At 34.7% G+C, this 26,954-nt stretch overlaps 1 protein-coding gene across 1 annotated transcript in view; it reads left to right on the top strand.

The window, feature by feature from the left end:
- The first annotated feature begins 10,284 nt into the window (after nt 1-10,284).
- The window catches only part of LOC103974291 (protein fluG), a 30,463-nt gene continuing 13,793 nt past the window's right edge, over nt 10,285-26,954 (top strand). The window contains exons 1-7 of the mRNA XM_065164420.1: nt 10,285-10,597; nt 15,792-16,043; nt 16,658-16,726; nt 16,845-16,959; nt 17,059-17,164; nt 17,546-17,702; nt 17,780-17,875. Of these exons, the coding sequence (XP_065020492.1) occupies nt 10,430-10,597; nt 15,792-16,043; nt 16,658-16,726; nt 16,845-16,959; nt 17,059-17,164; nt 17,546-17,702; nt 17,780-17,875 (963 nt within the window). The 5' untranslated portion in view covers nt 10,285-10,429. The remainder of the gene's footprint in view (nt 10,598-15,791; nt 16,044-16,657; nt 16,727-16,844; nt 16,960-17,058; nt 17,165-17,545; nt 17,703-17,779; nt 17,876-26,954) is intronic.

Here is a 26,954-nt window from a genome sequence, read left to right as displayed (position 1 = left end):
ATTATTCATGAATTCTTCTTTTCTTTAACATGCATAAGATTATATTAAGTATAGTCTTATTTTTTCTTTCCGAGACATCATTTTGTTTAGGTGTGTACGATATGGTGATTTGATGTAAAATTATATTATTTCTATAAAAACTTTCAAATTTATTTGATATGTATTCATCACTACTATTTGTTCTCAAGTATTTAATCTTCCAATCATTTTATCTTTCAATCAAATTCTTAAATTTTTTGAATTTGATTAAAACTTCTTTTATTTTCTTTAACATGTTAACCCAAATTTTGCCACTATGATCATCAATGAAGGTAAGAAAATACCTGCTTCATTCAAGTAATACTGCACTGATAGAGCTACAAACATCCGAGTGCACCAAATCAATTCAATATCATGCTCTTTTTGTTCTTCTTAATTTGAAATGCTTTCGTTTTTGTTTGCCCATGATATATACTTTATATAACTTTGATATGCGATCAATTCTTGGCAATCCTTTCACCATATTATATTTCTCTAGAAGTTTTAAAGCCACAAAATTTAAGTGAATATATCTAAGATGTCATAATGTAAAAATATTCTCAATATTAATTTTAAGATAATCTAACCGATCAAAAATGCATAAATGCAAAAAAAAATATTTTGTTCTTCATCATTTTCACATGTTAGATTAATGTTTTATTCTTATTAAGAATTGAAAGAGTCATATCTTTCATGTCAATATCATAACCTTTTTTAAGTAATTACTCAAGTTCATAATATTATTATTCATATTAGGAACATAATAAATATTTAAAATATATAATTCTTTGCTATTATTAAGTCTTAAAAAAAATTTACCTTTGCTTTTACTGGTCTTTGAGATAGATTACCCAATGTAATGTTACTAGAATAACTTATATACATTTCAGAAAATAATTTTTTGATGCCACATATATGATTTAAAGCACTTGTATCTAGATACCATGTTATAAACTGATTTTCTTTCAAATTATCATAACTTATTAGCAAAACTTAATTTTTATTATTTTCTTCTTTTTTAATAAAATCTGCCTTATCACCTTGATTGTTAAGATTATAATAACATTCAAAGGAGTAGTATCCATTCCTTCATAAATATAGCATTGTATTTTAGACTTTTTAGAATTTCTATCACGTTCAGGACCTCGGTCATGTCCTCGACCATAACCTCGGCCTCTTTAGCTAGAATTTTCTCTATCACCTTTATTGTTTTGAGATTCTTGATTAGTTGATTTCTACTATCTCTTCTTCTTTGTCCACGACCTCTTCCCTTTAAGATCTTGATTTATCTTTGTTCTCAAGAATAAGCTTGGTAAATAGTGCTTGCTCTATAGATTTTTCTTCTCTTCTTTTTGTAAGCCTTTGTTTATAAACTTGAAGAGAACACATTAGTTATTCTAAAGATATTTGTTCTAAATCTTTAGACTCTTTAATCACTATAGCAATAACATCAAACTTTGGATCTAGATATCTTAGTAAATTTTTTTATTACTCCTTGATCATTGATTTGTTCACAATTGTATCTCATTTGATGAATAATAGAAATGAATTTTGAGAAGTAATCAGAAATATATTCAAAAGTATTTTATTATAAATTTTCAAACTTAGCTCATAAAACTTATAGATGAAGCATTTTCACCTTATCTACACCATCAAATGCTTTTTAAAGCATTTCTTAAGCCTTTTTTGAAGTCTTTGTTCGATTGATGATCTCGAACATTGTATTATCAAGTTTTTGGTAGTCCATGAATAAAGTTTTTTTCTCATTCTTCCTTTTATCTTTGAGTTATTTTCTTACTTATGCATTTATTACTCTTTTTGCTATACTAGGTTCAATAAATTTATCTTATACAAACTCTCATATATCTTGGGAACCTAGAAGAACCTTCACTTGGATGCACTATATATTATAATTTTCTTTTATCAATCTAGAGATCTAGAGTTAGATGATGCTTGAGAAAGAAGCCATAGCTTAACTTGAGCTCTGATACTAAATGTTGAAATAGAAAAGGAGAAGAGGTAGGGCTTTCACACAAAGAAAAAGTAGGATAAGACAAAATAATTTATGTTTCACTCAAAATTTTCAACAACTTCAAAAACTATATGTTTCATGATCCCAAAGATATATTATATTAATTATATTTAGTTCCCTAAGATACATTATATGAATTACATTTAGTATAAATCATTCTTATTTAGTATGAATCAAAGTATCTTTGAAGAATCAATAATTAATTTGATTTATCATTATATAGACATTTAATGTGTTTTTTCTTTTAATACAATGCACTTTTTTCTTGATAAACCTTTTTATGATACCTTAATAAATTTAATTCTAACAAAAATAAAATAAATGAGATTTACTATCATTTAACTCTAGAAGATGAAAATTAATCAGAATAATTATTATAGGATGCCAACTGATATCTCCTTGGATCACCACACTTGCATGATGTTATTTCCACATGTCAAATTAATATTTTATTTTATCATGAATTGAAAAAACCATATCTTTCATCTCAATATCATAATATTTTTTAAGTAATTACCCCAAGTTCATAATATTATTTTTCATATCAGGAACATAATAAATATCTGAAATGCATAATTCTTTGAGATAGATCACCAAATGTAATGTTACTAGAATAACTTGTAAACATTTTTAGAAAATAGTTCTTTAATGCAACAAATATGATTTAAAGCTCTTATATCTAGATACCATGTTATAAACTGATCTTCTTTCAAATTATCATAAGTTATTAGCAAAATTTGATTTTCGTTCTTTTCTTCTTTTTCAACAAAATTTGTCTTATCACTTTGATTGTTAGGAATATAATAATATTCAAAGGAGTAATATTCATACATTTTACAAATATAAAATTATATTTTAGATCTTTTAGAATTTCTAGCACATCCATGACCTCGGCTATATTCTCGACCATAACCTCAAACTCTTTGGTTAGACTTTTCTTTATCACCTTTATTATTTTGAGATTCTTGATTAGTCTAATTTCTACCAACTCTTTCTCTTTGTCTACGACCTCTTCTCCCTTAAGATCTTGATTTATCTTTGCTCATAAGAATAAGCTTGGTTTACAATGCTTGCTCCATAGATTTTTCTTCTCCTCTTTTTATAAGTCTTTATTTATAAACTTAAAAAGAACTCATTAGTTTCAAATCTTCAAACTCTTTAATTGCTATAGCAATAACATCAAACTTTGGATCTAGAGATCTAGTAAATTTTTTTATTACTACTTGATCATTGATTTGTTCACAATTTCATCTCATTTTATGAATAATAAAAATAACTTTTAAGAAGTAATCAGAAATGGATTCAAAAGTACCTTATTATAATTTTTCAAACTTAGCTCGTAAAACTTATAGATGAAGCTTTTTTACCTTATCTACACCATCGAATGCTTTTTGAAACATTTCCTAAGCCTCTTTTAAAGTCTTTATTAGAGCGATGATCTCAAACATTGTATTATCAAGTCTTTGGTAGTCTATGAATAAAGTGTTTTTCACCTTCTTCATTCTATTTTTGAGTTGTTTTTTTGCTTTTGTATTTATTGCTCTTTATACTATACTTGGTTCAATAAATTCATCTTCTACAAACTCTCATACATCTTGGGAGCCTAGAAAAACCTTCACTTAGATGTACTATGTATTATAATTTTTTTTTATAAATCTAGGGATTTAGAGTTGAATAAAACTTGAGGAAGAGGTCATAGCTTAACTTGAGCTCTAATACAAAATATTGAAATATAAAGAGAAGAGATAGGGCTTTCACACAAATGAAAAGTAGGACAAACAAAATATTTTATGTTTCACTCAAACTCTTCTACAACTTTAAAAACTATATGTTTCATTATCCCAAAGATACATTATATTAATTATATTTAATTCCTAAAGATATATTATATAAATTATATTTAGTATGAATCAAACTCTTTGAAGAATCAATAATCAATTTGATTTATCATTATATAGACATTTAATGTGTTTCTTCTTTTGATACAATGAACCTTTTCTTGATACAATAAACCTTTTTATAATAGTTTAATAAATTTAAGTCCAATAAAAATAAAATAAATAAGATTTACTATCAAATTTAGAAGACAAATATTAATTAGAATAATTATTATCGGATGCCAATTGATATCTCCTCGGATCGCCAACTTTGCATGACGTCATTTTCATATGTCAGATTAATGTTTTATTTTTATCATGACATAAAAGAGCCATATCTTTCATCTCAATATCATAACCTTTTTTAAATAATTACCCCAAGTTTAGAATATTATTTTTTATATCAGGAACATAATAAATATCTAAAATGCATATTTCTTTGAGATAGATCACTAAATGTAATATTGCTAGAATAATTTGTATACATTTAAAAAAATAATTTTTTGATGCCATATATATAATTTAAAGCTCTTGTATCTAGATACCATGTCATAAACTTGATTTTTATTCTTTTTTTTTCAATAAAATTTACCTTATCACTTCGATTATTAAGATTATAATAACATTCAAAGGAGTAATACTATACCTTTTACAAATATTGAATATAAGACCTTTTAGAATTTCTATCATGTCTATGACCTTGGCCACATCTTTGACCATAACCTCGGCCTCTTTGGCTAGAGTTTTCTCTATTACTTTTATTGTTTTGAGATTCTTAATTGATCTAATTTTTGCCACATCTTCCTCTTTGTCCACGACCTCTTCCCCTTTAAGATCTTAATTCATCTTTGTTCTCAAGAATAAGAATAAGCTTGGTTCATAGTCTTTGGTAGTCTATGAATAAAGTGTTTTTCTCCTTCTTCTTTCTATCTTTGAGTTGTATTTTAGTATGAATCAGACTGTTTAAAAAATTAATAATCAATTTAATTTTTCATTATGTAGACATTTAATGTGTTTCTTTTTTTGATACAATGAACATTTTTCTTGATACAATGAATCTTTTTATAATAGCTTAATAAATTTAAGTCCAACAAAAATAAAATAAATAAGATTTGCTATCAACTTTAGAAGACAAAAATTTATCAGAATAATTATTTTCAGATGCTAATTGATATCTCCTCGGGTTGCTACCTTTGCATGACATCATTTCTACATGTCATATTAATGTTTTATTTTTTATATGAATTGAAATAGCCATATCTTTCATTTCAATATCATAATCTTTTTTATATAATTACCGTAAGTTCAGAATATTATTTTTTATATCAAGAATATAATAAATATGTAAAATATATAATTCTTTGAGATAGATCACTAAATGTAATGTTGCTAGACTAACTTGTATATATTTCAAAAAATAGTTCTTTGATGCCATATATACGATTTAAAGCTCTTGTATCTTAGATACCATGTCAAAAATTTGATTTTTGTTCCCTTTTTTTCAACAACATTTATCTTATCACTTCGATTGTTAGGATTATAATAACATTCAAAGGAGTAATATCTATACCTTTAACAAATATAGTATTGTATTTTAGGCCTTTTTGAATTTCTATCACATCCACGATCTCGGCCATATTCTCGATCATAACCTCAGCCTCTTTGGCTAAAATTTTCTTTATCATCTTTATTATTTTGAGATTCTTAATTAGTCTAATTTCTACCACCTCTTTTTCTTTATCTATGATCTCTTCCCTTTTAAGATCTTGATTCATCTTTGTTCTCAAGAATAAGCTTGGTTTACAGTGCTTGCTCTATAGATTTTTCTTCTCCTCTTTTTGTAAGCCTCTGTTTATAAACTTGAAGAGAACTCATTAGTTATTCTAGACATTTGTTTCGAATCTTCAGACTCTTCAAACGCTATAGTAATAACATCAAACTTTGGATCTAAATATCTTAATAATTTTTTTATTACTCCTTGATCATTGATTTGTTCACCATTTCATCTCGTTTGATGAATAATAGAAATAACTTTTAAGAAGTAATCATAAATAGATTCAAAAGTTCCTTATTGTAATTTTTCAAACTCAGCTTGTAAAACTTATAGATGAAGCTTTTTTACCTTATCTACACCATCAAATGCTTTTTGAAGTATTTTTCTCCTTCTTCCTTCTATCTTTGAGTTTTTTTTTTGCTTTTACATTTATTGCTCTTTATACTGCACTTGGTTCAATAAATCTAAGCTCTAATACAAAATGTTGAAAGAAAGGGAGATAAGACAAAATATTTTATGCTTCACTCAAAATCTTCTATAACTTTAAAAACTATATATTTCATTCTCCCAAAGATATATTATATTAATTACATTTAGTTCCTAAAGATACATTATATAAATTATATTTAGTATGAATCAAACTCTTTCAAGAATCAATAGTCAATTTAATTTATCATTATGTAGACATTTAATGTGTTTCTTTTTTTGATACAATGAACCTTTTTCTTGATAAAATGAATCTTTTTATGATAGCTTAATAAATTTAAATCTAATAAAAATAAAATAAATAAGATTTGCTATAATCATTAGAAGATAAAAATTATCAGAATAATTATTATCGAATGCCAATTGATATCTCCTCGGATCGCCACCTTTGCATGATGTCATTTCCACATGTCAGATTAATGTTTTATTTTTATTATGAATTGAAAGAGTCATATCTTTCATCTCAATATCTTAACCTTTTTTTTAAATAATTACCCTAATTTCATAATATTATTTTTTATATCAGGAGCATAATAAATATCTAAAATGCATAATTCTTTGAGATAGATCACTGAATGTAATGTTGCTAGAATAACTTGTATACATTTTAAAAATTAGTTCTTTGATACCATATATATAATTTAAAGCTCTTATATCTATATACCATGTCATAAACTTGATTTTTGTTCCTTTTTTTTCAACAAAATTTGTCTTATCACTTTAATTGTTAGGATTATAATAACATTCAAAGGAGTAATATCTATACATTTTATAAATATAGTATTATATTTAAGACCTTTTTGAATTTCTTTCATATCCATGACCTTGGCCACGTTCCTAACCATAACCTCGGCCTTTTTGGCTAGAATTTTCTTTATCACTTTTATTGTTTTGATATTCTAAATTGGTCTAATTTTTGCCACCTCTTCCTCTTTATCCACGACCTCTTCCCTTTGAAGATTTTGATTCATTTTTGTTCTCAAGAATAAGCTTGGTTCATAGTGCTTGCTCTATGGATTTTTCTTCTCCTCTTTTTGTAAGACTTTGTTTATAAACTTAAAGAGAACTCATTAGTTATTCTAGACATTTGTTCCAAATCTTCATACTCTTCAATCGTTATACCAATAACATTAAACTTTGGATCTAGAGATCTTAGTAAATTTTTTTATTACTCCTTGATCATTGATTTGTTCACCATTTCATCTGAATAATATAAATAACTTTTAAGAAGTAATCAGAAATAAATTCAAAAGTACCTTATTATAATTTTTCAAACTTTGCTTATAAAACTTATAGATGAAGCTTTTTTTACCTTATTTACATCGTTGAATGTTTTTTGAAGCATTTCTCAAGCCTCTTTTGAAGTCTGAGCGATGATCTCAAACATTATATTTATTATCAAGTCTTTGGTAGTCTAAGTAAAGTGTTTTTCCTCTTCCTTCTATCTTTGAGTTGTCTTTTTGCTTTTGTATATATTGCTCTTTATACTGCACTTGGTTCAATAAATCCATCTTTTATAAACTCTCATACATCTTGGGAGCCTAGAAGAACCGTCACTTGGATGCACTATGTATTATAATTTTTTTTTATCAATATAGGGATTTATAGTTTAACGATACTGGAGGAAGAGGTCATAGCTTAACTTAAGCTCTAATACAAAATATTGAAATATAGGGAGAAGAGATAGGGCTTTCACATAAAAGAAAAGTAGGACAAGACAAAATATTTTATTTTTTACTCAAAACCTTCTACAACTTTAAAAACTATATGTTTCATTATCCCAAAGATAAATTATATTAATTACATTTAGTTCCTAAAGATACATTATATAAATTATATTTAGTATGATTCAGACTCTTTAAAGAATCAATAATTAATTTGATTTATCATTATGTAGACATTTAATATATTTCTTCTTTTGATACAATGAAACTTTTTCTTGATACAATGAACCTTTTTATGATAGCTTAATAAATTTAAGTCCAACAAAAATATAATAAATAAGATTTTCTATCAACTTTAGAAGACAAAAATTTATCAAAATAATTATTATAGGATGCCAAATGATATCTCCTCGGATCGCCACTTTTGCATGACATTATTTCCACATGTCAGATTAATATTTTATTTTTATCATGAATTGAAATAACCATATCTTTCACCTCAATATTATAATATTTTTTAAATAATTACCCTAAGTTTAGAATATTATTTTTTAAATCAAAAATACAATAAATATCTAAAATGCATAATTTTTTGAGATAGATCACTAAATACAATGTTGCTAGAATAACTTGTGTACATTTCAAAAAATAGTTCTTTGATGCCATATATATGATCTAAAGCTCTTGTATCTAGATACCATGTCATTTTTATTTTTTTTTCTTTTTCAATAAAATTTTTCTTATCACTTCGATTGTTAGGATTATAATAATATTCAAATGAGTAATATCTATAACTTTCATAAATATATTATTATATTTAAGACCTTTAAGAATTTCTATCATGTCCACGACTTCGGCCATGTCCCTGACCATAACCTCGGCCTATTTGGTTAGAATTTTCTCTATCACCTTTATTATTTTGAGATTCTTAATTGGTCTGATTTTTGCCACATCTTCCTCTTTGTCAACGACCTCTTCCTCTTTAAGATTTTAATTCATCTTTGTTCTTCTTCTTCTCTTTTTGTAAGCCTTTGTTAATAAACTTAAAGGGAACTCATTATTTATTCTAGACATTTATTCCAAATCTTCATACTCTTCAATTGCATCAAAATTTGGATCTAGAGATCTTAGTAAATTTTTTTGTTACTCCTTGATTATTGATTTGTTCATCATTTCATCTCATTTGTGAATAATATAAATAACTTTTAAGAAGTAATCAGAAATAAATTTAAAAGTACCTTATTGTAATTCTTCAAACTCAGCTCGTAAAACTTATAGATGAAGCATTTTCCAAACCTCTTTTGAAGTCTTTATTAGAGCGATGATCTCAAACATTGTATTATCAAGTCTTTGATAGCCTGTGAATAAAGTGTTTTTCTCCTTCTTCCTTCTATCATTGAATTATTTTTTTTACTTCTATATTTATTGCTCTTTCTACTATGCTTGATTCAATAAATCCATCTTCTATAAACTCTCATACATCTTAGGAACATGAAAGAACTTCTATTTAGATGCACCATATATTATATATTTTTTTTTATCAATCTAGTGATATGGAGTTAAATGATGCTTGGAGAAGAGGTCATAGCTTAACGTAAGCTCTAATAACCAAATATTGAAATAGATAAAAAGAAGGTAGAGCTTTCAAGTAAATGAAAAGTAGGATAAGATAAAATATTTTATGTTTCATTCAAAACCTTCTTTAACTTTAAAAACTATATGTTTGATGATGCTAAAGATATATTATATTAATTATATTTAGTTACCAAAGATATATTATATAAATTATATTTAGTATGAATCAATAATTAATTTGATTTATCATTTTATAGGCTTTTTATGTGTTTTTTAAAATATAATGAATCTTTTTCTTGATATAATAAATCTTTTTATGATACTTTAATAAATTTTATTTTAATAAAAATAAAATAAATAAGATTTGCTATCACTTTAGAAGATAAAAATTAATAATAATTATTATGGGACGCCAACTGATATCTCCTCAAATTGCCACGTCTGTATGACGTGTTATAGCGTTTAATACACACACAACGGAAGAAACGCTGATGACGTGAATAGTACGCGCTCGCAGTGGCACGTTGCCCCGTGACGACTCCACATGGTAAAGCTTTTCTACCCGTTTCCCTCCATACCGACCAGCAGTTACAACTGATTGAAGAAGAAAGAAGGTAATGCCGGGACCCGCATTATCCCCACCAATCGCATGGTTCACCCGTAGATGCAACGCAGTGGCGGTGCATTGTATTACTTTCTTTTTGTTATCTGTTATCGGGAAATATTAACGTGGACCGGAACATGACCCTCCCGTGTCTCTAGGTGATCCTGTCCGTTGATTCTTTCAATCTAACACAGAGCGAAGGGACAGTAGGCAAAGTAGTCGTCGGCCGTTCTTGGTATCGTAATCGTGAGATGGGTGCTACACCCCACCCCCGGGCCGGGGACAGGACTCACCTTTTTGATCCCATAAGAGAAAGACCGTCTATCTCATCTGGTTCCGAACGCGATAAGTCAACACAGAGCGACGAGACGATACGCGGAGGAGAGTTTGCGACGGGCGATGGAGGGGAAATATAAGGAGTTGAGGACGGCGGTGGACGCGGTGGCGGCGGTGGACGCCCACGCCCACAACCTGGTTGACGTTGACTCCTCCTTCCCCTTCCTCCGATGCTTCTCCGAGGCCGAAGGCGACGCCCTCTCTCTCGCTCCCCACACCCTCTCCTTCAAGGTATCGATGTTCTGTGCTTTTCTTTTACTCTTTGTTCCGATTGATTTTAGATTTTGCTCCTATTTCTTCCCACTTAAATCCGATAAGGGTCGTTTGATTCGTCAAAAGAATCGAACAGAAAAGCAAGAAGTCAATGGGCCTTCATCTTCCAGGGTATCTTTGTGGAACCGAGCATAATAACCAAGAAATCAAGAATCTCTGGTAGATAAGTCCCTCATCTTCCAGGGATTCTTGGTAGCGACGAAGGGTTTTTAGTCTTCTTGCACGATTCTGGTAGAATTTTAAGAGTCACACATGTATAATTAAATGTGTTAAGCCATTATTTTGATTAGCCAAAATTAAAGTGATCTAATTAAAGTAAAGTTATTTGGCTAAGAGACATAATTATTATGAAAATTAATTGTGTGGATACCACCAGTCATATTCCTAACTTAATGACGAGATAAGTTAGGAATATGAAACTCTTGAGACATAATTGTAGATTCATCAATTATGAATACAATCATAATTGTAGATTCATCAGTTATGACTATTAATAAGGTTATGGTCCCCGGTTGTAGTATCGAATGAAGTTTCTCTTCACCCGTCAAAGAGAAATCTAAAGTTCAAAAGATACTCTGCAATTGGAAGACCAAATCACTAATCAATTCAGAAAATACTCTAATGGATTCATCAGGTACGCTTCCGTGTTAATATGTTTATTAATTGTTGTAGGATTTCATACATATTATAGTGGATTAAATAATTTTTATGTAAATATTCTTAATCCATTATTTGGATCTATAAAGTATGTTTTTGAATTAAGATGAAGGTTTTGATTCTATAAAATAATTGTTTGATCCATATTTGATATGTTAAAAGAATCCCAACAAGTGGTATCAGAGCCATCCTACAATGATTGATGAACATTTAAGTTTTTTTCTCATGAATTTTAATGATGTTTTCATCAATATTTTAAAGTAATTTGGTTCTATCATCGTTGGGAAAGATGATAGTTTTATGTAATCATGCTATTTTGAAGTGATTTGGTTCTATTATCGTTGGAAAAGATTATGGTTTTATGTAATCATGCTACAGTATGCTTCACATTCAATTCAGTGCCTTTTTCTGATGTGATATCAATTTAATTTTGGATTATCTTTTCCACTTCGTGTCTTTTCCTATTCATCAATATGTAAAAATTCATTTTTTGCACTACAAGGCATAAATTTCCCAAATTCTTTTTGGTTTTTATCTAATTAATATGAATTTAATTAATTAGATATTGTTGCAATATTATGTTGGTTTAATAATATTGTTGCAATATTATGTTGGATTAAACATAATATTGGTTCTATAAAGTTGTTTGTTGACATAAATCGAATGATTTACATGCTTTAAATATTTTAGTCAACAAATTAAGATCAAACCAATTTGACTAATATGGTCTAAATTCAATTAATGATTGTTTAATATTAGATTGAATAATTCATATATGAAGTCGCCAAAATGACCTCTCATATATAACATTTCTCATGAAAATATTAAATGTAGTGTGTATTTACATCCATGCGGTAATTATCCGGCCCAAAGGAAGGTTAATGACTGGCAGGATTTTATACATACCTGTAATGGTAAATACGTGATAATTATAAAGTTATACATGTAAATGATAAATCAATCCAAAGATGGATTTTTCATTTGACATGCCTTATTATCAGTATTTGATCATTACAACAAAACTACCACTAACAATTAATATTGAAGTCCAAAGACAAGATACTAATGTTGCACTTGGTATCTTGAGATGGGTTATATCATTATTTGAATTTACTTAAGTTTATGGTAATAAATATGAGCATAATTTCTGGTTATCTGTTGTTGGATTCATCAGGTTCTCTTGCAACAATATCTGCTAACCTCAGTTCTGTACCAGTTCTAAACGGAACCAACTTTAAAGATTGGAAAGAAAATATTCTAATCGTTTTAGGCTGCATGGATCTGGACCTTGCACTAAGAGAAGACCAACCTGCTTCTCTTACAGAAAATAGTACTCATGATGATAGGAGACTATATGAGAAGTGGGACAGGTCTAATCGCATGAGTCTCATGATCATTAAGCGCGGTATTCCAGAAGCCTTTAGGGGTGCGGTGTCCGAAGGGATTACCAAGGCCAAAGATTTTCTTACCGAAATAGAAAAGCATTTTCTTAAAAATGATAAGGCAGAAACAAGCACTCTACTTCAAAGATTGTTTACCATGAGATACAACGGCAAAGGAAATATAAGGGAATACATCATGGAAATGTCTAATCTTGCTTCTAAGCTTAAAGCATTAATTCTTAACCTATCAGAGGACTTACTTGTCCATTTGGTTCTGATATCTCTCCTTACACAATTTAATCAGTTTAAGGTCAGTTATAACTGCCAAAGGAATAAATGGTCTCTTAATGAGCTCATTTCATATTGTGTGCAAGAAGAAGAAAGATTAAAGCAAGAAAAGATTGAAAGTGCAAACTTGGTCAACACCTCTAAGGATTAGGGCAAGAAAAGAAAATATAAATCTGGAAAGAATGAGGCTGATAAGGGTCCAGTACAGAAGAAACAAAACAAGGATGATACTTGTTTCTTCTGCAAAAAATCTGGGCATTTGAAGAAGGACTGTGCCAAATATCACGCTTGGCGTGCTAAAAAAGGGTTACCTGAGCTACCGAAGGCCCAATAATGTTGAGAGATGCATTTATGTGGGAGACGAAAAATCGGTAGATATGGAAGCTATAGGCACATTTAGATTGTTATTGTGAACTGGACATTATTTGAATTTGAAAGATACTTTTGTTATACCGTCGTTTAAACGAAACCTAATTTTTGTTTCTTATTTGAACAAATTTGGTTATTCTTGTTCATTTGGAAACAATCAGTTTACTTTGTCTTTAAATTCAAATGTGATTGGAACTAGTTCACTTATGACTTATGACAATCTATATTTACTTGATACTATAGCTTCCTATCATGAATCCATGAATGCGGAATTGCGAGGTACTAAACATGGTTGTGAAAGAAAGGGTACAAAGTAAATAAATTTCTATATAACACTTAGGAACAAACTTTATGTTGACAAATCCTCTCACAAAAGATGTACCACTCAAGTTTTTTTCTTTATGAACATACTGCTCATATGGGTATATCAGAATTTGAGGAAACTTCGGTTTAGTGGGAGCCTGTCATATGTTTGTTGTATGTTCTATGCCAGATTATGTATTTGTACAGACATTTTCTGATCAGAAATAAAGCTTCACTTTATTATACTTTGTACATTATGACTATTAAAGTTATTAATGATCTCATAAATATAAAGTTGGACCAATTGAAAATTGACATGTACAGATCACATTCATGTAATTTTCATGCTACACATTTCATAATTGATCTATGTCATTTGGTTATGTTAATATTAGTGATCATTGATAGGTTTAGCTATGATTGATATAGCGAAAATCGCTTTGGTCCTATATTAATATGGTCAATGGACGAGATTGTTTTGTATGTCCTGTTTAATAATGGCAATAGTTTTGAGCTCATAAAGAATATCACATTTATAAGGATACATATGTGACTCAGTGGGAGATTGTTAGAATTTTAAGGGTCACACATGTATAATTAAATGTGTTAAGCCATTATTTTGATTAGCCAAAATTAAAATGATCTAATTAAAGTAAAGTTATTTGGCTAAGGGACATAATTGTTATGAAAATTAATTGTGTGGATACCACCAGTCATATTCCTAACTTAATGACGAGATAAGTTAGGAATATGAAACTCTTGAGACATAATTGTAGATTCATCAATTATGAATACAATCATAATTGTAGATTCATCAGTTATGACTATTAATAAGGTTATGGTCCCCGGTTGTAGTATCGAATGAAGTTTCTCTTCACCCGTCAAAGAGAAATCTAAAGTTCAAAAGATACTCTGCAATTGGAAGACCAAATCACTAATCAATTCAGAAAATACTCTAATGGATTCATCAGGTACGTTTCCGTGTTAATATGTTTATTAATTGTTGTAGGATTTCATACATATTATAGTGGATTAAATAAGTTTTATGTAAATATTCTTAATCCATTATTTGGATCTATAAAGTATGTTTTTGAATCAAGATGAAGGTTTTGATTCTATAAAACAATTGTTTGATCCATATTTGATATGTTAAAACTTAAAAGAATCCCAACAGATTCCTTTCTCGTTAGGTCGGGTTCTAGTTTGTGCCGTGATCCGTCAACCTGTGTTGTCTAATATGTTTGGGAAGTATCATCTAGACTGGAGAGGCACGCTGCTTCGATGACATAATCAGATCACGGCTCCTAGTTAACTTGCATTGTCATGCACCCTCGTTCATTACAAGGGCGCCTTGGTTGGTAGGGTTGGTCAAACATGGCTCGGAAGAACAAATCCTTGGTTGGTCCGTCAACAGTTGGTTTTGGAATTGACGACCAAATCCTGCCAACATAACCCACCTCTACTTTTGCATTCTGATTCTATTGAATGCTCACGTCAAATTTCTGCGTTAAAGGTATTTTATGCATACCCGTCCGAATATATAAAATATAATGAATGCCCCTCTAAAATTGCATATATATATATATATATATATATATATATATCCCATTATTTCATATACACAAATGTTTAAGTTGGAATATGTATTCGTGTAATTCATCTCCTTGGAGGAAAATGTTGTTCATGAAAGCTTATTAACCATAGAGGGAATCTATGATGTTTGTAACTTTGGAGATTAGTGTGAGGGCATTTACTAAAATTTGCCTTCTCTGGTATAATGACTATGTAACCTTGAATTGATTCTTTAGCAATTCTGAAGTTTTGTTTTGGAAATTTATTTGCTAGCACATCAGAAACCTATATAGATTTTCATCCTCAATATTTGTGCATAATGAATCATATGTTACTCAGATTAGGGATCATAAATGGCTGTTGATGGCTATCATTCCACATCAGATGTCAGATGCTTGCTATGAAGTAGAAAATCATGTATGAATTTAATAGTCTTCTGCAAATATGATGTATATCTTTTTTGCAGGATAGACATACAGAAATGCCTAATGGACCTTTTATCATGCATTCATTAATTCAATAATAATAGACTTATGGTAGCTTCTGAATATAACAAATTTTTTTCATGTCCTACACCGCAGAGGAGTTTGAGGGATATAGCTGCGTTATACAATTGCAGGGCTTCACTGGATGAACTGGAAAGCCACCGAAAATCCTCTGGATTACTTTCTATCACTGCAAAATGCTTTGAAGCTGCCAATGTATCTGCTGTTCTTATTGATGATGGAATTCTGTTTGATAAAATGTGTGACTTGGAGTGGCATAAGTCTTTTGCTCCTGCAGTTGGTAGAATTTTGAGGATTGAGCACTTGGCTGAAACAATTCTTAATGATGTGAGAATTCCTCATCTGTTATTTTCTTCTATCCTGCTGCCCCAAAAATCAGTTGGTCTGTTGTAGTTCATTGTTATGCAGTCTTTTAACTGTTTCATGATTTGCTATTATTTCATAGTTTGTAAATTGTAATCAAGTTTTTTCTTTTTGTAAACTTAAAGCTATTGTGGTTCTTTTGTTGATTGCCCGGAAAAACCTAAGCTTGGAGTTATAAGCATACAGACATGAGCTATTAAAAGACCATTGGACCTTTTGTTGGATAGTAGCACGATCTGTTCTAGTCAACTTAAAGAGCTCTCAGTATGTGTGAACCTAAACATAAACATTATATTTAATTTCTGCACATTTTGTTGGATGTGTCTGGCTAGTACTGAAATGAAGATTTAAAGTGTTTTACCTTGATTAACTTCCAAGGCTTAATGTGACTTGGCAGCTGCAATTATATAAATATTACAAAAAGTGCTAGGGACTTTATTTTCATGGTCATCACTCTATTTGTTAATGTTAATCCTCCTCTATGGTTACTATCATTGCCCTTCTATCTTTATGACCTTATTTTTCGTGCCATGGTTTGATTTAAATCTTTTTAGTATGCTGAAAGCGACATTTTGCAGGAGGCTTACGATACATCAAGGTGGACCATGGATTTGTTCATTGAAACTTTTCTAACAAGGATGAAATCATATCCTTTTTTGTAAATGATATCTTTTGTTTTTGCACTCTCTATATTTGTGTGCCTGCACTGTTCTTGTGACAGGATGCTCCTATTTTGGTTTTTTTTTCCTAAGCTTGTAAATTACAGTTGCTGATAAAATTGTTGCCATGAAAACCATTGCTGCTTATAGAAGTGGTCTACAAATAGATACAGAGGTCAGCAAAGCAGATGCTGAGAAGGGTCTTCTCGCAGACTTAAATGGTAAATATAGGGAAATAAGTTTTAGATCCATGTCTTTTTGGAATATGTATGGTGAACTTTTTAACTAAAGATAATACTTTGTTTTCACAATTTTTTCAGCTGGTAGACCTGTCCGTATCAAGAATAAGAGCTTCATTGACTTTTTGTTTATATGTAGCTTGGAAGTTGCTACATCATTTGATTTGCCTATGCAAGTCCACACAGGGTAAAAAGCAAACAGAACTTGCCATCTATAAATTTCTAATTTACTGCTAAAGATTTTGTGTTTTATCAATTTTACATAAACTGCATATGCTGATTGCGAGCATGACACAGTGCTATGTTTTATAGTTCTATAAATAACTCATGAATCTAGTCTCTTAGTGATATTAGATATTGTGCTTGATTTCTAATATCTTTCCTCTTTACCCATTTGAATGTTTCTCATTCTTCTAGTGCCACACAGTGCCTTATACTAAGAATAGAGATTAGCATTTAAGTGTTGATTCATGTGTTCTGCCAATGTGCTCTACAACTAGTCAAGCACTTGCTATATTGAAATTTAATAGCCCTTGGAGAAATAAATCAGCTTTTGTTTGAATTTCAGCTTTGGAGACAAGGATCTGGATCTAAGGCAATCCAACCCCCTGCATCTGAGAAAGGTTCTCGAGGACAAGAGATTTTCCAAATCTCAGATTGTTCTGCTGCATGCATCTTATCCATTTTCGAAAGAAGCATCTTATCTTGCTTCAGTTTATTCCCAGGTTTGACAATTTACCGGAGTTATAACTTTAAAATTCATTACTTTAGTTTGCAGTTTACTAATACATTTCGGAAATAGATCTATCTTGACTTTGGATTGGCAGTGCCAAAACTTAGTGTCCAAGGGATGATTGCTTCCCTCAAAGAACTCCTCGAACTAGCACCTATTAAAAAGGTATATCATCTTGTTTCTGTGGTTGCTCTTTAGAAAATCAGTAAAGAGTTTTAAATTCCATTCCCTGTGTGTCATGTAAAATTCTTCTTCTATGGTAATGCAGGATCATAGTATTCTGTCAAACTACAGATTTTAAAACATCCATAATCAATTGTGACATTGCCACAAACTATAAGTTTAGTCTTGGAACTTCAAGTAGTACAATATTGAGTGTTCATTGTTTAACTTTTACTGTCAAATCTTAAAGAGTGCATGACTACAAGATATATAAAATTTCCTTGTTTTGTTTGCTTTTGATGAATTATGTAGTTACTTACCGCATTACGTTTAATCATTTTCGTGTTCACAAATTAATGTAATGCACTTCTGTAATGGTTTGTGCTGAGAACCTTTTATTTTTTATGTAGTATAAACTTCTCACTATCTGCAGCAGTCTCTTCTTCAATGGCATGCTCTTCATTTCCGGAACCATAGTTATAGAAAAGAGAATGATATTTGGTTTGACACTTCAATTGACTCTTGCACCATCTACCCTTCCCTGGCCTCTATAAGTTGATTGAACTGTGCTGTGTCATATTCATCACTACCTGCATCATGTGGGTTTTTAATCTCTGCCTATTAAGTTCACATGATTGTCAACCAGTGTCATATTCTGGGCTTTATCATGTGGGCAAATTTACCAAGCATGTATGTTATGAACTCTAAACTTTCACATCATTAGTCATTTGCCATGTTATTCTAAGCAATGAATTTGCATGAGTACCGGACTGTCACGAACGGTCATCGTACACCCACAATAACTTTGTAAAACGAACCGTTCATCACTTTTGCAAACTTATACAGATGCTTGGCAACATGTTTTGTAATGATTTTGTGTGTTTTTACTTGTAAAAATGTAAGTTCGAACAGGTTGTAGTGCTACAGTGCGATCGCTCGTCGTGCCAACCAAAACTGCCCCAAAAAAGCTCCATTTTTGTATGTCACAGCCTGTTTTCTGCAAATCGTTGCTGCACATGAAATGTTAGCCATCTCAGCACCCTGGAACCACCTAGGTGGCACCAGGGGGGATGGGGCTTCGGGGTAGTGTCGGGCGTTGAACACTCTTCACAAGTTAGCACGTTAACTTGATGGGAACTTGTCTTCGCGCCCGACACCCAGGGAGCAATTGTTTGTGAACTTACAACTATTCGTTCAACATTCTAAAGTCCTTGTTTTTCTCCTTCCTCCTTTTTCTCTCATGCACGCAAGGTGCTCGCTGAATTGCTTGTAAAGCTTCCCTTTTCACGAGACGTCGGAACTTATTCGTCTCTCGTTTTCGAACTAATCAACTTTATCTTTTACAGGTCTTTCGGGACCTGAGTGAGGTTGCAAATTGGCTGACCCTTTGCGAACGCATATCGCAAGGGCGCGTCATGACTTAGGCAACTCAAACTAAGTCCGTGATTTTGCTGCAAGGGTGCCTCACGACTTAGGCAATTCTAGCTAAGTTCGTGACATTGTGGTATCAGAGCGGGCAAGCAATTCGAACAAGCAGCGAAGAAACTTTGCAATCTCGCCATGGCAAAGCATCATGGCGAATCAAGCAAGACGGGGCAAGCCGGACCCTTGCCCCAAGCGAGAAGTTGGCTATTCTCCGTAAGAAAGGGAGGTGTAATCTGGAGCGCCAACTGGGAAAAAGAGCCATAAGGAGAGACTCACAATTGCAGAAACCCGCCTGGATGTTCTTGAAGCGAGCTTAGAGGAACTCTACCATGGCCAACGAAGGCTTCTTGGGGTAGAGAGCTCGCAAGAAGAAGTTGAATCCCGGATCAACAAGGTTGAGGCCCTAGTCGATCGACTGTCGGACGACACCAAAGACTCCGTGCAATATCTGCACGAAGTCGTGGCGGAACTCACTTCCAAAGTGACATTGCTCACAAGGGCATTAAATGCGGGAGGGAGCAACACCCACATTGTGCTGCCATAAAACTTGAGAGCACCCGAGCCACATTGTTATGGGGGTGCCAGAAATGCTATAGAGCTCGAGAATTTTCTGTTCGACATGAAACAATACTTCCGGGCTACGAGGCTTGATTCTGAAGAAACCAAAGTTTTGATAGCAACCATGTATTTGAATGGGGATGCAAAACTTTGGTGGTGAACCCGTTAGGAGGAGATCCAACAAGGTCGGTGTTGGGTGGACACATGGGAGGATTTGAAGCAGGAGTTGAGAACTCAATTTATACCCGAGAACACGGAGTTTGTTGCACTAATGTTGGACATACAGGACATGTTCGAAAAGGATAAGTTGTTCAGCTTCCTCAATGGCTTGAAGCCATGGGCTCAATAGAAACTGCATTGAAGGGATATCACCGATGTGATCGGGGCAATTGTGGCCGCAGAAAGGCTCACCGACTTTATTTCCACGAAGGACTCAGGGAAAAGAAAACAATTTTCAAGAAATCGCCCTCCAAAATATTCTTGAGGGAAGGATCCCGGGGGCGAGCAAAGGAAGAAGAGTTCCCACAAAAAGCCAAGCTTGAAAGGCAAGGCCCCAAACCCTGGCGGATGCTTCTTGTGCGGAGGGCCGCACATAGTGAGGGACTGCCCATAGAAACAGGCACTCAATGCCTTAACAGCTTCAATCTATCCCCTCAAATCGGACAAGGGCAAGGTTGTCGCCCTTAGTTCAAGTAGTTCAGAATCCAGCAACAACGATGAGGAGTCATAAGGTTCCCGGATGGGAGCAATGTAGTTGTTGAATGCATTGCGGGGTTAAGTGGGGGAGAACTTGAAGGCAAAACCACAAAAAGCAGGGAGTAGCGAGCTGATGTATGTGGACATTAAGCTCGATAGTCAAACAACACGTGCAATGGTAGACACGGGCGCTACCCACAACTTTATTGTCAATCGAGAAGCAAAGCGACTTGGGCTGATCTTGGAGAAGAACTCAAGTCGGATGAAGGTAGTAAACTCGGAGGCGAAGCGGATCTTCAAGCAGGCAAAGGGGGTCCCCATCAAGATCGGAACATGGAGCGGAAGTACAAACATGAAGGCGGTGCCACTGGATGACTTCCAAGTGATTCTCGGAATGGAGTTCATGCACGAACGGTCGTCGCGCACCTACAACAACTTCGTTCAACGAATCGTTCGTCACTTTTGCAAACTTGTACAGATGCTTGGCAGTATGTTTTGCCATGGTTTTGCGTGTTTTTGCTTGTAAAAATGTAAGTTCGAACAAGTTGTAGCGCTACAGTGTCACCGCTCGTCGCATCGGGCAAAACTGCCCTAAAATGGCTTCGTTTTTGTGTGTCACGACCTGTTTTCTACAGACCGTTGCTGTACGCGAAATGTCAGCCATCTCTGCACCTTGGAACCTCCTGGGTGGCACCAGGGGGGATGGGGTTTCGGGGTAGTGTCAGGCGTTGAACACTCTTCACAAGTTCACACTGCCACAGACTTAGTTGGTTTTGCCTAAGTCGTACGACACCCTTGCGTGTCCGTCCGCAAAGGTCAGCCTCCCGGAAACCTCCTATGGTCCCTTAGGACTTACAAAAGAGAAAACGGGTTAGAGAAAGCGCCTAACTCGGGATCCACAAGCAATCATTTCAGAAAACACTTCATAGCCAATGCAAATTATAAACATATTTTACAAGCTCTGAATGATCGCACAACAAAAGATCCAAAATAATCCACTACAAACCGAAATCTCTCACAAGTGTCCTCATGACTTGTGGACAAACAAAAAAACACGGACATACATGAGCATTATATTAAACACCCTGTTTACAGTTTTATTCATGACATTCTCCCCCACTTATTCCTTCAATGTCCTCGTCGAAGCCTTTGTCGACACTGCAACTCCTTGCCTTTGTTGAGTCTTCAATTTTCTGCTACAGCTGCAACGCACCTCTTGGTTCCTAACTGCTCTCCGTTGCTGTTGTTGAGTAGTCGAACCTTTGATCCGCCATGCTGCTTCAACTCGCCATTGACTCTAACTCTTATGTGGGGTTGGCTGAGTTGTGTTGATCTCTGTTGGTTCCTGCGGATCCTCCAGATGAAGGAAAAGACCATCCTTACTATGCGCCAGTCTCTCAAATGCCTTATGCTACTTGAACTGTGTGGATGCTTGTTGGAGCTTTAACGAGCATCGCCTCGCAAACTTTTGAAGTTATTGGGTCCTTCCTCCACAAAATTTACCCATCAACTCTTCTTTCACTTATTTGTCACTTCTAAGTAGGTTCGCATCACTTCCACTTTCAATTGACATTCTGTTAGGAAATGTAGCGGATAATCTACTCTCAGTAGCATTGATCACCATTGGTGAGGATTTGACAACTATTGTCTTCAATTTGATTTCTTCGAAGGATATTTGAACATGTGCAGAGCTCCTCTACTGAATAGATAAGAGAATCGGGGTACTCGGTTTCGCCCATTCTCTTAAGAGTTGAGAAGACAAAGGTTACTTGACTTCACTTGCCTCGTCGACGGTTGTACTTCATGCATCGAGTTGGTTACTAGTCTTCGCCCATTCTTTGCTCACACTTCTAGAGCACTCGAAGTGTTTGCACTCCTTGCGTTGAGTTAGCTACTGTGATTCACCTTCTCAATGTCTTCGAACTTCTGGAATGCATGAAGTTTTCACCCCAACTTGAAGTAAGTCTCTAACAGTTTTGGTCACCTCTGGGATTGTATCGTCTTCTCCATCAACCCTACCGCCTACTCCACTGAGTAGCAAAGGCATAGCACCACATACTGCCTACTTCGTTCCTTGGTCGTACACTCTTGCATGACCCGAAGTCCTTCACTTTCGGCTATCTTGATGAGAAGCTCGTTGACATCGGTCTTATGAAGTTCCTTGGTCTCGGCCCTTCAACCTTGTCTTGGTACTTGGAGTTTGTCTTCGCATGCTCCACCTCCTCGGCTCCTTTCACGACCAAGTGCTCTCCCTCCATGAGAGCAAGGGATCGATAACTTCACGTAAGTCTCACCTCTGTGGTACCATAACGTTGCCAAACCCATGGCCCTATTATCCGTCGCCTTACATCTGTATCCCTTTCTTCACGATCGGTAGTTATGTTTCTGTAACACTCATCCGAGTCCACCTTAATTCTAATCGATGCTTGGTTTTGGGTAGCTAATTCCCTCTGGACTCGCCATCGCTTCCTCGTCCCCTTTGACCCCCTACTTTAACACATCTATGTTCTCCAAGCAGTTTCCCTTAGTCGATGGAAAGATAGATTGTAACTCCCATGTATGGCCTCTACCATCATGTTACAGGGTTAGCATCGATTCTGTTCTCCTTAGCTTCCTTGGTAGCAACGTTCACTTACTCGGCCTTGTCTTATAACTTGTCAGGCTCCCTTAAGCGAATATGAGCTCTAGTGCAGTCCAACTCTCCAGCTGCTCTGATCATACCTCTGTATGATCAAGTCCCGCCCATGGGACTCACTAGTACTTGCATTCAAACTTTTCCCTCAGTGGTACATAGCCCCCATATGCTGATGACCAAGGCTTTCATCTGATGCAAAATTCGATGCACGCATGGAAGACCAACCTCTGCGGTATCATGACTTTCACTCCTTGAATCCATAGCCCTTCTTGTCGTCGTGTTGTTCACCGAAGTGAAGCTCCCAGTAGCTCTCGATTATACCTTCGTATGGTATAGTCCCTCACGGGACAAGATTCATTTGTATCGCATTGCCATGAACTGTTACACCACGATCTGCCACACCATGTCGTCTCCTCGTGACATCTCCATTGCATTCTGATCCTTGTAGGATGAACTCGGATTATGATCCCTCCAAGTGTGGCCTCTACTAACACATCGCAAGGCCTCTTCCACTTTCGGTTGTGTTCGCTCCTTTGGCAATCGACATTCGTTCATTCATTCTCGGGTCACACCTAGACGAAGCATTGCTCTAGGACAGTTTTGATCCTGGGCCTTTGCCCCTACCAGCACAATCTCCGCTGCGCATCGCTTCCTTCATAGCTACTTGAATGGCAATACTGTGGCATATTCTTTAAGAGTACTCGCCTCCGCGTCCTCTTGCTCCGTGCCCAGGCCTTTTGAACCCAACTTCGCCTCTGTAGGTTGAGTCGCCTTAGTTCCTCCATCAAATGCTTCTTCGAGATAAGGTACATGCGCCCAAAAGCTCCCTTCGTCTTTGGCACCATGTAAGATAAGTTTGCTCCATCAGAATGAAGAACCCATGGAACGACATTATACCGCTCTTGCCTCTACAAGAGTTCATGTCCTTAACCTCTGTCCAAGGAAAGCTTTGTGCCTCTGCTCCATGTTTCATCTTCTATGCTGGTTCCCTTCATGCGGCTTGGGTACTTAGCCAATTTACACCCAAGTTGCTCCGCTCCTCGTTTTGCATTCAGTTGATGGTGGCCCTCGCACTCACCATTCCACGGGTCAGCCTTTCGTTGAGTCCGATCTCCATATCGACTCTAAGTGTACCTTCATCTTGTGTTGCCTTAGGTCGCTCTCCCACTTGATCTCGCAATGCATTCCCCAATGCATTATCTCAAGCGAGATCATGCGACGACTCCTCGCCGCTCGCTCGGTCCATTGAGCTTTGTGAAGTTGTTTTGAGGTACTCCTTAACATATGCGGTTTATTGCACATGGTTCTCCCTCTGAAGAGCTGGGACTTATCCCTCCTAGATATTTGTCTCGTTGGAGCAACTTCTCTCTTCGCTTCCTTCTCTCTGAAAGTTTCGGAGATCACCATCCCCTTGGACTACTTCGCCTTACTGAACAAACTGTGCATTGTTCTGCCTCCTGCAAACGCACTTATTAGATTGCGATTCCATGTCAATACAGCCCCCACTGCACCCCTTAAGGCCTAGCAACATATTGAACTCGCTGCACACTTCAGCCTTCTACGGACGTATCCTTCTCATGCTGAAGAGAAAGTTTCAATGCTCCATAGCGTCGAGTTTCGGTCGTCTTGGGATGGTCACGAACATTTCATCGTTCGTATACAAGCCTTTGCACGAGTACCGAATTCTTCGAGTTAGCAATTCCCCTAACTTCTGTGAGCTTTGCACAACTAAACAACTCATTCCACCTTACATGGTCTCATCTTTTACCAAGCGCCTCGCTTGCCTTGAGCACCATCAAGTATGGTTGTCAATGTTGAGCCGTTGCTTAAACTCAACCATCCCAACCTTTGTGCGCTATGCATTCTTCCCAACTTGCTTGTCCTCGTGGTGCCTCTTGCGCAAAGGGTTGGCCATTCCTCTAAATGGGAATCTCAGATGCCTGCTCCTTTGAGCAACTCCTTTTCCCTACATCTCCTTTCCCTTTTTCCCCCCAAACAGTCACGTGTGTTGGCTGCCCTCAATGCAGCCCCGCTAGGTCCCCCACGTTTGCATGCCAAGTGTTTCTATGAGTGCCTGTCCCGCTCTGATACTATCTATCACGGATTTAGCTGGTTTTGCCTAAGTCGTGCGGCACCCATACATGTCCGTCCACAATGGTCAACCTCCTTGAAACCTCTTATGGTCCCTTAGGACCTACAAAAAGAGAAAATAGGTTAGAGAAAACACCTCACTTGGGATCCACAAGCAATCATTTCAGAACATTTCATAGCCAATATAAATTACAAACAGACTTTACAAGCTCTAAACGATCGCACAACAAAGGATCCAAAATGGTTTACTACATATTGAAATCTCCCACAAGTGATCTAATAACAACCTTTATTTACAAGCATAAAATGACCACCAAACCCAACTAAATTGGGGCTGTTAAGCCTTCGATCATCCCTCTACATGCTGTGTAAAGTACGAACAAACCAAAAGACACGGACATACATGAGCATTACATTAAACACCCCGTTTACAGTTTTGTCCATGACAGCACGTCAACTTGACGGGAACTTGCCTTCGCGCCCAATACCCGGGGAGCAGTTGTTTGCAGACTTACAACTGTCCGTTCAACCTTCTAAAGTCCTTGTTTTTCTCTTTCCTCTCTTTTCTCTCATGCATGCAAGGTGCTCGTTGAATTGCTTGTAAAGCTTCCTTTTTCACGAGACGTCGGGACTTGTCCACTGCTTGTTTTTGAACTAATCAACTTTATCTTTTACAGGTCCTTCGGGACCCGAGTGAGGTTGTAAATTGGCTGACCCTTTGCAGACGCGTATCGCAAGGGCGCATTACGACTTAGGCAACTCAAGCTAAGTCCGTGACTTTGCCGCAAGGGTGCCTCATGGTTTAGACAATTCCAGCTAAGTTCGTGACAGGACGTCAACTGTAGTGATCTTCCTGGTTTACCAATTCTTCACCAACATGGGGCATTGATCACTTTGAACAAAACCTATATCTTGTGTGTTAGACTCGCACACATTCTTTCTTGGTTTTAAGTGGTTTATCACTACATGCCAGTTAAAACTTCTTTTCTTTAAATGATGAGTTAAAGTTTTGTATTGTAACAGTGTACTCTGTAACTCTGTAACTGCTACTTAGTTAATGCAATATGATTGGGTTAGGATTGCTATAATGTCACATGTGCCTGTGTAATTTGAAGGATTGACCTAACATTATTTGTAACAGGGTCTGTAGTTTGATTATAGCAGCCTCACCAAAGACTCGCAATCCTCTCTAAATGCAAATGCACTCTTTAACTAGAACTCGTATCTAATATAAATCACTATATTGCAATTTACACCTATTGAACTTATCTGTAACCCATTAATCTTATATTGAAGGATAAGTATCAAGCCATCATCTGAGTAAGACTGTTTAAGGGTATTGGTAAGATAGATTAAGGTATTGAGTATTAACCATCCTTACCATTGGCTACTACCGTGATCTACATTAGACTATGCAGTTCAAGTTTAAAAAATATGTTCAAGTGTTTTCTTTCTTTTTAGAGCCTAAGAAGTGTACATAAGATGTGTAGGTCCGCATCCATAACAAAGGCCAGCCTCATCAACTCTCTACATTTGGTCGACATGATACACACAGCTTATTTTTCATTGAAGTAGTGGCAAGATATACCTTCCATTCTTCAGATTCAAACAAGCCCTTAACCTCAACTTTTTTTTTTTGGTTTGATTTTATGAAAGTGATCACAGGTATTATCACTA

The sequence above is a fragment of the Musa acuminata genome, chromosome BXJ3-8 (genome assembly GCF_036884655.1).
Source record: "Musa acuminata AAA Group cultivar baxijiao chromosome BXJ3-8, Cavendish_Baxijiao_AAA, whole genome shotgun sequence".
Classification (NCBI taxonomy): Eukaryota; Viridiplantae; Streptophyta; class Magnoliopsida; order Zingiberales; family Musaceae; genus Musa; species Musa acuminata.
Note: the sequence above shows the minus strand (reverse complement) of the source record. Positions and strands in the feature narration are given on the sequence as shown.